Source organism: Humulus lupulus, chromosome 3 (genome assembly GCF_963169125.1).
Source record: "Humulus lupulus chromosome 3, drHumLupu1.1, whole genome shotgun sequence".
Lineage (NCBI taxonomy): Eukaryota > Viridiplantae > Streptophyta > Magnoliopsida > Rosales > Cannabaceae > Humulus > Humulus lupulus.
Genome location: NC_084795.1, coordinates 110,241,456 through 110,254,136, shown reverse-complemented (window position 1 = coordinate 110,254,136; position 12,681 = coordinate 110,241,456). Strand labels below are relative to the sequence as shown.

Here is a 12,681-nt window from a genome sequence, read left to right as displayed (position 1 = left end):
AAGATCACCGTTCCAAACTTTGATTGGCGGCGCATGTCCACTGATATTGTCCCACAGTCTAGAACCAGGTAGACGTACTTGTTTACCGAGTTTTTCGGAAACGAATACAAACAGAATAATAAAAAGATAAGAACTGTAAAAGTGCTGAAATATAACTAAACAAACAGTGTTTTTACGTGGTTCAGGCGTTAACAAGCCCTAGTCCACGAGTTGATGTTATTATACTTGGAAAGGACTACAGTAAGATGGCTGGTGTACAAGAACTTCACACACTCACAGTGTTTCTCTCAGGTTCTCTTGAAGAAGATGAAGCTAGAGAGATTTTTGTAGAGTTTTTGCTATGTGATCTGTTGGCCTCCCCTCTTCTTGTAAAATGAAGGGGTCTTTATAGCTAGGGTTTTGGATTAGGGTTTTTCTCTACGTACATGAGTCTTAATTACACCAGCCATAAATAGGGGATACAATTACTGTAGTAGCATGGCTACAAGACTCTATGTGGGTACATTTACGTGAAAGTATGGGGAACACACAAAGTCAGCCGTCTTTTCCAAGTTGTCAGCGGAACAGTAGGCGAAAAGGTACCCTTAGGCGTGCTGGGATGTGTGCGGCTTTGACCTGACGGGCGTGTCAGGCGGGATCCTGTGTCAGGCGGATATCATTCCAAATATGCCTCCTCCAGGACTCGACCGTTTGGTTTTGTTCCGTGCGAGGCACGGAACTGTTTCCGCGGAGACCACTCGAAGAGCTTTTCCTGGAAGGGGCTTCCCCGAAGGATACCCCTTCGGGAGTCCGGGAGAGTTGACGAGTTTCCGTGTTGTGTTTGCTTGGAAGAGTAATCCGGACACTAAACGGGAGAGGCGAAGCCTTTTTGTCCATCCGCGAGCTCTGGTCACCTACCGTGAAAGACATCGATAATTCTGCTTCCCCGAGGACATCAATCTAAACGCTATCCGGAAATCTGGATAACAGTACTAAATTCAATACACTCACAATCAAGATTTTTTGGTTTCAGCGGAGATTGCGGCACATTCGCCATCAAACACTTGGAGTTTATTCTTGGAGACATTCCCTTATCATATGCCATCGAGGACAACATTCAATACTTCAGGGATAAATTATGCATCGACATTTTTTATGAGAATGTGTACCCTTGATGTTAGAACATTTAGTTTGATTTCGATGAGACACAATAGTATATTTCTCCTTAGTTTTGTATATAAAAAATGTCATTTCGAGTAACAAAGTCCATTAATACACAAATAAAAAGAGTAACAAAGTCCATTAATACACAAATAAAAATATTAACAAAAATCATTAGTACCCAAATAAAAATTTTAACATTGATGCCATAAATTTCAAACACGAACTTTACAAGTTGCCCTATTATGGCTTAGACCTCCACAAGTGCTGCACTTGTGTTGTACAACCAATTTATCTCCATTGGAAGGATGGCGTTTCGTCTTAGGCCTACCTTGTTTCTTCTTTGGACGACCAACTGGGTTTTTCTGCGCAGGTGTTCTCACTTTTATTGTCATAATGTCATGTGGAACAATCCACTCTTCCTCATTACCAGTAGGATATATAGATTCTGTGTAAGAGGACCTCCATGTCTCAATTTTATGGTAATCTAAACACAACGAATAAAAGTTCACCCCTCGTTTAAGGGATCCAGATAGTGCATGAGCACATGGGATACCAATAATCTGAAACACGCCACATGTGCATGTCTTATTCAGGAGGTCGACTTCACCATTCAGCTCACCATCTAACACATGGAACTCATATCTCCCTGTTGCATAAGGAATCAATAATCGGGCTTTCTCAGCCATATCCACCAAATTTTTCTCATAGGTCGGTGCAAGAGTTGTAGTTGTTTTCTCGCTAGTTTCTCTCCTATCACAGAACCAGGACTGTAGTGTGAAGCGAATAAATTCGACGAATGTAGTTATCGGAAAGTGTCAAGAAATGAAATCCTCTCCACTACTCTTGGAAAGGCTGAGGTGGCATAACAGATTTTGGGAATCCCGAGGCTAACAAATTCTTATCTTTTCTGTTAGAATATTCTTTGTGTAAAGTAATGATGAATACCTTTTGTACAATTTCCAATATAACCGTTTGTATCATATTCACAGTATATATAATACATAGCAGCCAGCCTCATATGATGAGCTGAGCATATTCTTCATTCTCTCTGTTTTTCTTTGTTTTGTGTATATTCAAACTTGGTATCAGAGCAAAGCTTTACACTGGTGGTGTGCTTCTTTCTTTCGCTCAAGCTCCATGGCAGACCAGACTCCAGCTCGTTCAGGTGAACAGAGCATCGCAAGTGTTGTTGCTTAGTCTGCAAGTCCTTCAGCAAGTGCTGCTGGATCTCATATGGTCAGTACTCTGAATCAACCGTTTGCACTCAAACTTGACAGGAACAATTACACGATGTGGAAGACAATGGTCTCTGCCATTGTGCGTGGTCATCGTTTGGACGGGTACCTAAAAGGTACCAAGATCAAACCAGTGGAGTTTATTCCTACAGATACAACGACGGAAGAAGGAGATGTGATTGTGAATCCAGAGTTTGAAAACTGGATCATGAATGACCAACTCTTGTTGGGGTGGCTTTATGGGTCAATGACAGAGACCATCGCTATAGAAGTGATGGGCTGTGACTCATCTTCAAGTTTGTGGCAAGCTCTGGAAACGCTGTTTGGAGCTCATTCTCGTGTGAAGATGGATGAGTACCGCACCAAAATACAGACAGCAAGAAAAGGGACAATGTCGATGGCTGACTATCTTCGACAGAAATGTCAATGGGCAGACGTTCTGGCCCTTGCAGGTGAACCCTATCCTGAAAAACAATTAGTGTCAAACATTCTCTCTGGTCTTGACATTGAATACTTACCCATTGTACTCCAAGTTGAGGCTAGAGTCTCTACATCTTGGCAAGAATTGCAGGACATTTTGTTAAGTTTCGATAGTAAACTTGATAGACTAACAGCCTTATCAGGAGCTACCAAAGGCCTTAATCTCTCGTCTCCATCTGCTAACATAGCAGCAACCAAACCACCTGGTTCATTTGGGAATCGAGGAAATCATTTCAGCCCTCACGATTCAGGCAGTCGTGGTAACCCAAGTCAACAACGAGGAGGCAGGAATGCTGGTAGATTTAGAGGCAGAGGTGGTGGCAGAAGTAACAACACCAAACCCACTTGCCAAGTATGTGGCAGATACGGTCACTCTGCAGCTTACTGCTACAACCGTTATGATGAGAATTATATGGGTTCAGACCCATCTGCTCTGGGATCTACATCTGGAAACAAAGGTCCTCAAAGTGGTAACAACAGTGGGGCATCAGCTTTTGTTGCTACACCTGAAATGGTTGAAGATGGAGCTTGGTACATGGATTCAGGAGCTAGTAGTCACATTACAGCAGATGCCAACAATATGACTCAGAAAACTCCTTACAATGGTGAGGAAACTCTTACTGTGGGCAATGGTAATCAACTAAAAATTGTTCATGTTGGCAATAGCTCTTTGAGTTCTCTTGATAATGAATGCTTAGTACTGAATAATGTTTTACATGTACCCAGTATTACCAAGAACTTACTAAGCATCTCTCAACTTACTTCTGAAAATAATGTGTTTGTTGAATTTTTTGCCAAACAATGTCTTGTGAAGGATCTGGACACAAAGAGGGTGCTTCTCCAAGGGACTCTTAGAGATGGACTGTATCAAGTTGCTGGACAACAAGGGAATCTCAGTACTAGTTCTTCTGTTCTTTCTAATTCTCTGTCTGTGAAACCATTTACTGGTGTAATATCTAAATCAAGTGATCAGCAAGTTGCTGCATCACAGTGTCTTTCCCTCAAGGATAAGTGGCACAAGAGATTGGGCCACCCTTCCAGTCGTGTTTTGAGTCATGTGTTGAAAACTCTTAATGTAAAACCTGTTGTTAATGAAAAAGAGAAATTATGTGAAGCATGTCAATATGGCAAATCACATGCCTTACCATTCAATTCCAATTCTGACTGTGCTAAAAATCTACTTGACTTAATACATACAGACCTTTGGGGTCCAACACCAATTACCTCAAATACAAACTACAAATTCTATATTCATTTCGTTGATGATCATAGTCGATATACCTGGATTTACCCTCTCAAAACTAAAAATGAGGCCCTTTCAGCATTTGTACAGTTTAAAAATTTAGTTGAAAACCAGTTTGAGAGAAAGATCAAAGCTCTCAAAACTGATTGGGGAGGGGAATTTCAGTCTTTTGGTCACCGTGTCACCTCAAATGGAATAGATTTCCAACATTCTTGTCCTCATACCTCGGCTCAAAATGGTAGAGCCGAGAGAAAACACAGGCACATTGTTGAGATGGGCTTGACCTTACTAGCTCAAGCACATATGCCTTTAAAATTCTGGTGGGACTCTTTCCAAACATCTGTTTATTTAATAAACAGACTACCAACACAGGTTTTGCAAAATCAGTCTCCCTATGAAGTTATTTATGCCAAGAAACCCGATTATAAGTTCCTCAAAGTCTTTGGTGTTGCTTGTTATCCTTGCATTAGACCCTATCAAACTCATAAATTCCAATCCCACTCAGTCAAGTGTGTGAATTTAGGGTATAGTGACTCACATAAAGGCTACAAATGCCTTAGTTCCACATGAAGACTATACATTTCCAGGAATGTCATATTTAATGAGGATGATTTTCCATTCAAAACAGGGTTTCTAAATAACTATCAATCTGAACAAGAAGTCTGTGTTAGTGTCCCTTCCTGGTCAGTTCTATTTCAGTCTCACAAAACAGCTAGCTCCCCAAAATTTCAACAATCTGAAGCTCAAGATACAGTCTCTCAAGTCCCTGGAGGAGCAATCTCACCTCAACCAGGATCACATGATCACAATCAGGTATTACAAGATGATTTAGCTAACATCTCACCTGGTTCTATGAGTACTATACCTGCTATTTCACAACACAGTTCAGATAATGAAATACTGGACAGTGGTAATTATGATATCCCAGATGCTCAAATCAACACTTCGGCTGATACACCAGTTTATGAACCAGCTCCCTTAGCTCCCTCTCATCCTATGGTGACAAGAGCTAAGGCAGGAATTTTTAAACCCAAAGTCTATTTGGGACAAGCTAAGTGGAACTGGGATAATGAAGAACCTACAAACATTGAAGAAGCCCTCAGACACAGTGGTTGGAATCAAGCTATGTCAACTGAAATGGTGGCATTAAAGAAGAATGGAACTTGGATTTTGGTCCCAAGAACTGCTGGAATGAACATCATTGGCAATATAATGGGTTCTGAAAATCAAGAGGAATGATGATGGTACTTTTCAGAGATACAAAGCGAGGTTAGTCGCAAAGGGTTTTAAGCAAAGACCAGGAATTGATTTTGGAGAAACATATAGCCCTGTTATAAAGGCCTCTATAGTTCGAATTATACTGACCATTGCTATTGCAGAGTCATGGGACATCAGACAACTCGACATTAATAATGCTTTCCTAAATGGTAAGCTAGAGGAAGATGTGTTCATGGAACAACCTCAAGGTTTTGTAGATGCTTCTAAACCTGATTATGTCTGTAAGCTCACCAAATCTCTCTACGGCTTGAAACAAGCTCCGAGGGCTTGGTATGACAAATTGAAGAACACGCTTGTTAACTAGAAATTCAAGAATTCCAAGGTTGATTCCTCTTTATTCTTCTACAAAGCTCCTGGTTTGATGGTTATGGTGCTCATATATGTTGATGATATTATTGTAACAAGCAATAATACTCACAAGCTGAATCAATTTGTTGAGAAACTTCATGCCATGTTTGCGTTAAAGGACTTAGGTCCCCTGCATTACTTCCTTGGTATTGAAGTACACAGAGATGAAACTGGGCTTTATTTAAACCAAGGAAAGTATGTCAAAGAACTCCTGCACAGAACTGGAATGATGCATCTAAAACCGTGCTCCACACCAATGACAGTTGGAAGACCATTGTCAAAGTCAGATGGAGATCCCCTTCAGAATCCAACTGACTATAGAAGTATCATTGGGGGTCTTCAGTACCTCACTCATACCAAACATGATCTCTCTTTTGCAGTAAATAAGTTGAGTCAATTTCTTCAAGCCCCCACTACAGCTCACTGGAGTGCTACAAAGAGAGTACTTAGGTACTTAAAAGGCACAGTGTATCATGGATTACATATCAAAAACTCAGACAGGCTCGCTATTACAGGATATTCGGATGCCGATTGGGCATGTTTCCCGGATGATCGAAGAAGTGTAGCTGGGTATTGTGTGTTTTTCACAGATACTCTTGTTTCCTGGTCATCCAAGAAACAAGCCGTGGTGTCAAGGTCCAGCACTAGCTCAAGTTTCAGCAGAAATCTCGTGGATCCAGTCCCTTCTCAAAGAATTTGATTTTCCATTGCAGTACACACCCATAACTTGGTGCGATAACATGGGGGCGAGTGCTTTAGCTGCAAACCCAGTATATCATGCACGGACAAAACACATAGAGCTGGATGTGCATTTTGTTCGAGATAAAGTCCTTAACAAGTCTTTGGAGATTCGATACGTCCCTTCTAGTGACCAAATTGCTAATTGTCTAACTAAGAGTCTCACTAATCACAGATTTCATTTCTTAGTGGACAAACTTGGAGTAGTTGCAACACCACCAAGTTTGAGATGGGCTGTCAAGAAATGAAATCCTCTCCACTACTCTTGGAAAGGCTGAGGTGGCATAACAGATTTTGGGAATCCCGAGGCTAACAAATTCTTACCTTTTCTGTTAGAATATTCTTTGTGTAAAGTAATGATGAATACCTTTTGTACAATTTCCAATATAATCGTTTGTATCATATTCACAGTATATATAATACATAGTAGCCAGCCTCATATGATGAGCTGAGCATATTCTTCATTCTCTCTGTTTTTCTTTGTTTTGTGTATATTCCATCTCCCTGTTTCATAAGGAATCAAGAATCGGGCTTTCTCAGCCATATCCACCAAATTTTTCTCATAGGTCGGTGCAAGAGTTGTAGTTGTCTTCTCGCTAGTTTCTCTCCTATCATAGAACCAGGACTGTAGTGTGAAGCGAAAAAATTTGACGAATGTAGTTATCGGAAAGCTCCTAGCGTCCCGGGTCTTATTGTTGAAACTTTCAGCATAATTGCTTGTCATTATATTATACCTAGTATCTAGGAAAACTAACATTTAATAGTAACATACATATAGAATATTTCATAAATTAAAATACAATTCACAATGACATACCTATTTCCAGGAAAGTAAGCACGGGACCACTTATCAAAACCCATGCCTTCTAGGTATTGGGCAATGGCTAGGTCATTTGATTTGATTTTTTCGAAGTTAGAGTGGAACTCGGATTTCCTAAAAGCATATGCCGCATTATACATCAACACATGACAATGATCAGTCTTGAATTTAGCAACCACATTCATACTAATGTGGTGGTAGGAAGCACCGTGATAGGCATCGGGGAAAATAGTTTCCAAGGCATGTGTAATACTTGCATGCCTGTCAGATACAAATGTCAGGTCCTCAACTTCCCCAATCACTTCCTTTAGCTTTGACATGAAATACTTCGAAGAATCATGATTCTCACTATCCACAATACCAAATGCAACTGGATATAGATGGTTATTTGCATCCAGCGCGACTGCACATAACATCTGCCCACCGTATTTTGTCTTTAAAAAAGTGTCTTCCACACATAACACAGGACGACATGTACGAAACCTTCTTCTACTAACTCTGAGTGAGAAAAAGCAATATTTGAATCGATCTTCCTCAGTGACAAAATCTGTCAACGTCCCGGGATTTTTCTGTTGAAGCATGAACAGGTACGATGGTAACTTCTGGTAGGATGCTTCCAGTGTCCCTCTGACATAAAAAAGAGCCTTCTTTCGGCATCTCCAAGCTTTTCCTGTTGGGTTTTATGCCCTTAATAAAACCATTTTTCTTATGTAACACGTTATTATTATCAATAAAAGAAGTAGAAATCATTTTGTTTATTCAATTGCATTGTTCGCTTGTTTTATTACATGTTTATTCAATTAATACAAACATTCATAAAATCCTGAACATATGGATAGTTACAATTATGGTGACTAGGTCACAGTGGATTATAGTTGTAATTATATGTTCAAAAGAACAAGTCCTAGATTAGATCAGTGCATTGGATTTTCACTGATTAGGAAATCTACGATATGATCTACTTACACATTAGGAGTGTGATGTCTTGTCCAAGGCATTGACCAAGTAGATATGATCGGATGTATTTGGTTACATCGGACTAGGACCGATATTGATTATTGATTGATAAATAAGTATCGTTGTTATCGAATCTAATCAATATCACAACGTTGACCATAGGTTAAGTCGATCTTAATTCTGAGTGATAATATTCTGCTAATTATATTATTTAAATCTTTTGACTTGTTCGTTACCAGCTTACCCTACGGTCTAGCCCATACTTACATCTTGGAGATTTAGTAATGAAATTGAGTGGGAGTATTATTCATAGATATGAAATCTATAACTTCTGTATGAGAAGTGAAAAGATGATTTCCTTAATTGCTTTGTTCAAAAGGTTAAATGATTGAGATCTCATTTATGTGATTAAGTTCACGGAAATATCATTTATAAGGAACTTAGTGGGAGTTAAGGATAAAATACTGATGAGGGGTAAAACGGTAATTTTCACCCAGCTTGTTAGTAAGTCATTGATAGAGGATTGACTAATTGTAATGGTTATAACAATGGATAACGTATTTATGCTTTGGAAAATACGTTCTATGAATTCAAGAGTTCAATTCCAAGTCTATAGTGGAGTCACGAGGAATTAATAAGGTAGTGAAATTATTCGTAAATAAATTCACGGTAACTTATTGGAGCTTGATTTCATGGATCCATGGTCCCCGCATCACCTTTGAGTAAATCATCTAGAATGTCTCAATTAATTGATTTAATTATCAATTAGGATTTTTTTTTAAAGTTGACTAGGTCAATTTTGGAAAATTTATAGAGATATGAGATTTAGAGAATAAAAGAGAATCTTTGGGTAAATTTATTAATATTGATAAATTGGTGTCAATATAAATAAATAAAAATTAAATCAAGTTTCAAATTATAATTAGTTAATTTGAATAAGGATTTAGTTAATTAATTAAAATAAATAAATAAATAAAAGGTTTTGAATTTAGGCCCAATTGGGATTTAAATTCAAAATAAAAGTATTAGGCCCAAGTCCATTTGTGGGAGCCCAAGGCTTTTATCTTTTTGTTTATTAGTTTAATTAATTCAAAATTTAAATTTAAATTTAAATTTAAATAAAGCCCATTAAGTTGTCTATATAAGGAATATGATATCTAGGGTTTTCATAAGTCAGTATCAGTTGATTCATTGGGTAAGTGAAAAACCTAGACACTCTAATCCTTTCTTAGCCACTTTCTCTTCTTCTTTTCTAGATCTCTCTCATGTGTTGAGAACCAGCCCACACTAGTTCTAGATTGATCAAAGGCTTGGTGAGGAAGACTGTGTTGCTGATCTAGTTCAATCTCTTGATAATACTCTGCTACAGAAAGGAATCAAGAGTTAGAGAGATTGAAGGAAGGAGTTGTTCCAGTTCCGCTGCGTATTCGTAAGTTTCTATATCATTGTGTTTATGTTAATTTACGAATCTAATGTTCATATGTATGTCATGTTATTCTATGTTTCTATTATGTGTTTGGAAAAATAATAGGAAGCATGCATCTAGATTTAAATTTTAAGATCCTACATTTCCATATGAAAACTCAATGCCATAATCATTCTTAATGTCCTCTCTTATGTTGTTTGCCATGTACGCATTCGATCCAGTCTGATATTTTTTCTTTATGCAATGACCAATAACCCAAGGTGCAGCTTGGCGATGGCCTTTATGTCGGAGGTCAAGTGAGCAAGTGTGTTTGTTGGTGAAACGAGTTATCTCGAACATATCAGATTTAGGAATTCTCTTCCCCCTCAATCTCCACTCACAATCAGGATCCTTGCAAGTGATATACCAAACTTCAGTACCTGACTTCTTCACCACAAACTCGAAGTTGTACTTCATTGCATACAAGTGTGCCTTTGTCTTCAACTCTAACTTGTTCTCAAAAAACCTTCCCAACTTCTATTACTCCACAACTCACCTCAGATAACGTGGGGATAACATAAGAGGGGCATGGGTTATCTTCAGCAGTATACGCTGGAGAACTCCATCTATTTCCATCATCTTGTGTAGTTGGACGACTGCTCTCTGAGCCAGCAGTCCTCTGTCCTTGGCTTTCTTGACGTCTTGGCAATGGTCGTACATTTAAATTATCTACTTAAACCACATATAACATCGACAACCGATCCTCTGAGTTATCATCGGAACTACTGCACCCCTCAACTCTTTCATCATCATCACCAAAATGGGCAACTGGATCGTCATTGACATAAGGCTCATACTCATACCCACCATCATGCGGGAGATTTGTTGGGGGAAAAAAAGTTTCATTATGACTAGGACCTCCCATGCATACACTTAGCACAGGAGCTGTTTGTTGAACAGCCGTGCAGGATTGATTATGATTTTCCATATTAACACTCGCTCTAGGAGATGGATCAATAAGAGCAATCTTCTTTCCAATCGAACTAACGCATAAAGGAACCTGATGTTTTAAGGACTTCGATTTTTCAAGAATAAGAGCACTGACTCCTTCATCATTTGTGATTTCAATGGGATCTACGCTAAAATCATTGCATGTAAACGACACTTCCAACTTTAAGTCAAACAATGACCTATCCACTTTCAACTTTGAATACAACTTCTCCAATAATTCTATGTAACCAACATCAATTGGTACATGTATTATAGTGTTCAAACCAGCTTTGAAATTCCATTTTTCTGCTTTCTGTTCCCAAACACCGTTGTAAGAAACAATTATATTAACTCTGGAACTTGCAAATTTACAACAAAAAAACATAAGAAAATTATAAAAATAAAGTGTAATTGATGAAGAATCGATGGTAAATCGATGATGAATCGATGCCTATGAAAATTTGTATTGCAGTTAAACATCGATGCCACATCGATGACATTTCGATGCATAATCGATGCTGATGGTTGCCATCTGTACGCGATTCCATTTCGATGGTATATCAATGCCACATCGATGCCATATCGATGCTGAACCAAATAAACATATATGGCATCGATTCAACATCGATATTACATCGAAAATAACATCTAAATTAGATGTTCGCCTTAGCATCGACATTCCATCGATGTACCATCGAAATGGCATCGATGTACCATCGAAATGTCATCGATGTATCATCGATGCTGATGGTTGCCATCTGTATGCGATTCCATTTCGATGGTATATCGATGCCACATTGATGCCATATCGACGCTGAACCAAATCAACATATCTGGCATCGATTCAACATCGATATACCATCGATATTATATCGAAAATAACATCTAAATTAGATGTTCACCTCAGCATCGATTTTGGAATGGCTCCCACATAATCCCAGATCCTAAAAACAATTCAAAAATTGCAGAAAAAAATCCAAACTCAACTGCAAAACAATTCGAATCTAATATCTAACCATGACATTTCATATTCACAAGTAGATTAATGAAATGATACTTACCCATAATTTTTTTCTCTTAAAAATCTCCAAGAAACTTCCAATCCGTTCCAGATCCGAGCTATGAAAAAATAGTTGTAAATGATGGATGAGAGAAAAAGATAGAGAGAAAAATGTGTGAAGTGTTAAATTTGAGTGAGGAGGGTATTTTTGTCTAAAATATGGGAGGGGGCACATTTTTATGATGGCATGTTAAAAAATTTAAATATGTTATGATGCATATAGTGTAAAATTTCCCTTCTATTAACCCAATTTAATTTCTCCTCTTTATCTTCTCAAACCTCATAATTAATTATTTTTACTCACTTTTTTTTTTATATAATTATACTATAATAAAATAATATATATAACACTATATATACAATAAAATAGTATATATATATAACAACTAAAGTTTTGAAAAGTACGGATTTAAAAGAAAATATTACATTTTATCTAAAAATAAATAAATAAATGAAATAGAGAAATCAATTAGGTGGACGTAATTCCCTCTCTTTCGCATCTCCTTTATAAATAGATAGAGTTTTGATATCTTGTACTTGTTAATGTAAAATTATTTTTATTTTATTTATAAAATTTATGTAAAAAATATAGAGACCTAGGATAACATTTATAATACATAAAAAATGGTTTAAAAAATAAAAACTACATGAAAAAATTCTCTAGCTACATTATCAATAGTATAGTACTAATTATATATATGTAACACTAATTATAATATTTTTCATTCATCCGTATAATTTAATTTGACATAAAATATTTAAATTTAATAGTTTACTAAAATAATATTTTTTCAACATTAATTTTTATTTAAATATATTGTTGTTTTTTTAAGTGGGTATAAAATGATGAATGGGGGAAGTTGGGAAGGATTCAATTTCTTTGAATCACAATATATGTCAAGAATATATTGAAGCTTTTAAAATAAAATAATATATAGAAGCTTTTGTAATATATGTCATGCTAAAACTATTTATATTTATATA

At 37.2% G+C, this 12,681-nt stretch overlaps 3 protein-coding genes across 3 annotated transcripts; 1 reads left to right on the top strand and 2 right to left on the bottom strand.

Moving 5' to 3' along the window:
• Nucleotides 1–1,355: 1,355 nt before the first annotated feature.
• On the bottom strand, nt 1,356–1,829 carry LOC133824932 (uncharacterized). The gene has a single exon (XM_062257947.1). It carries the CDS (start codon nt 1,827–1,829, stop codon nt 1,356–1,358), a length of 474 nt encoding a protein of 157 aa, XP_062113931.1.
• A 3,513-nt stretch (nt 1,830–5,342) lies between these two features.
• LOC133824930 (uncharacterized mitochondrial protein AtMg00810-like) lies at nt 5,343–6,427 on the top strand. The gene is made up of 3 exons (XM_062257946.1): nt 5,343–5,370; nt 5,481–5,596; nt 5,684–6,427. Exons 1-3 carry the CDS (start codon nt 5,343–5,345, stop codon nt 6,425–6,427), a joined length of 888 nt encoding a protein of 295 aa, XP_062113930.1.
• Nucleotides 6,428–6,901: 474 nt separating this feature from the next.
• On the bottom strand, nt 6,902–7,866 carry LOC133824929 (uncharacterized). The gene is made up of 2 exons (XM_062257945.1): nt 7,283–7,866; nt 6,902–7,199 (listed from the first exon to the last, which is right to left on the bottom strand). The coding sequence occupies exons 1-2, from the start codon at nt 7,864–7,866 to the stop codon at nt 6,902–6,904; spliced, it is 882 nt and encodes a 293-aa protein (XP_062113929.1).
• Nucleotides 7,867–12,681: the final 4,815 nt, after the last annotated feature.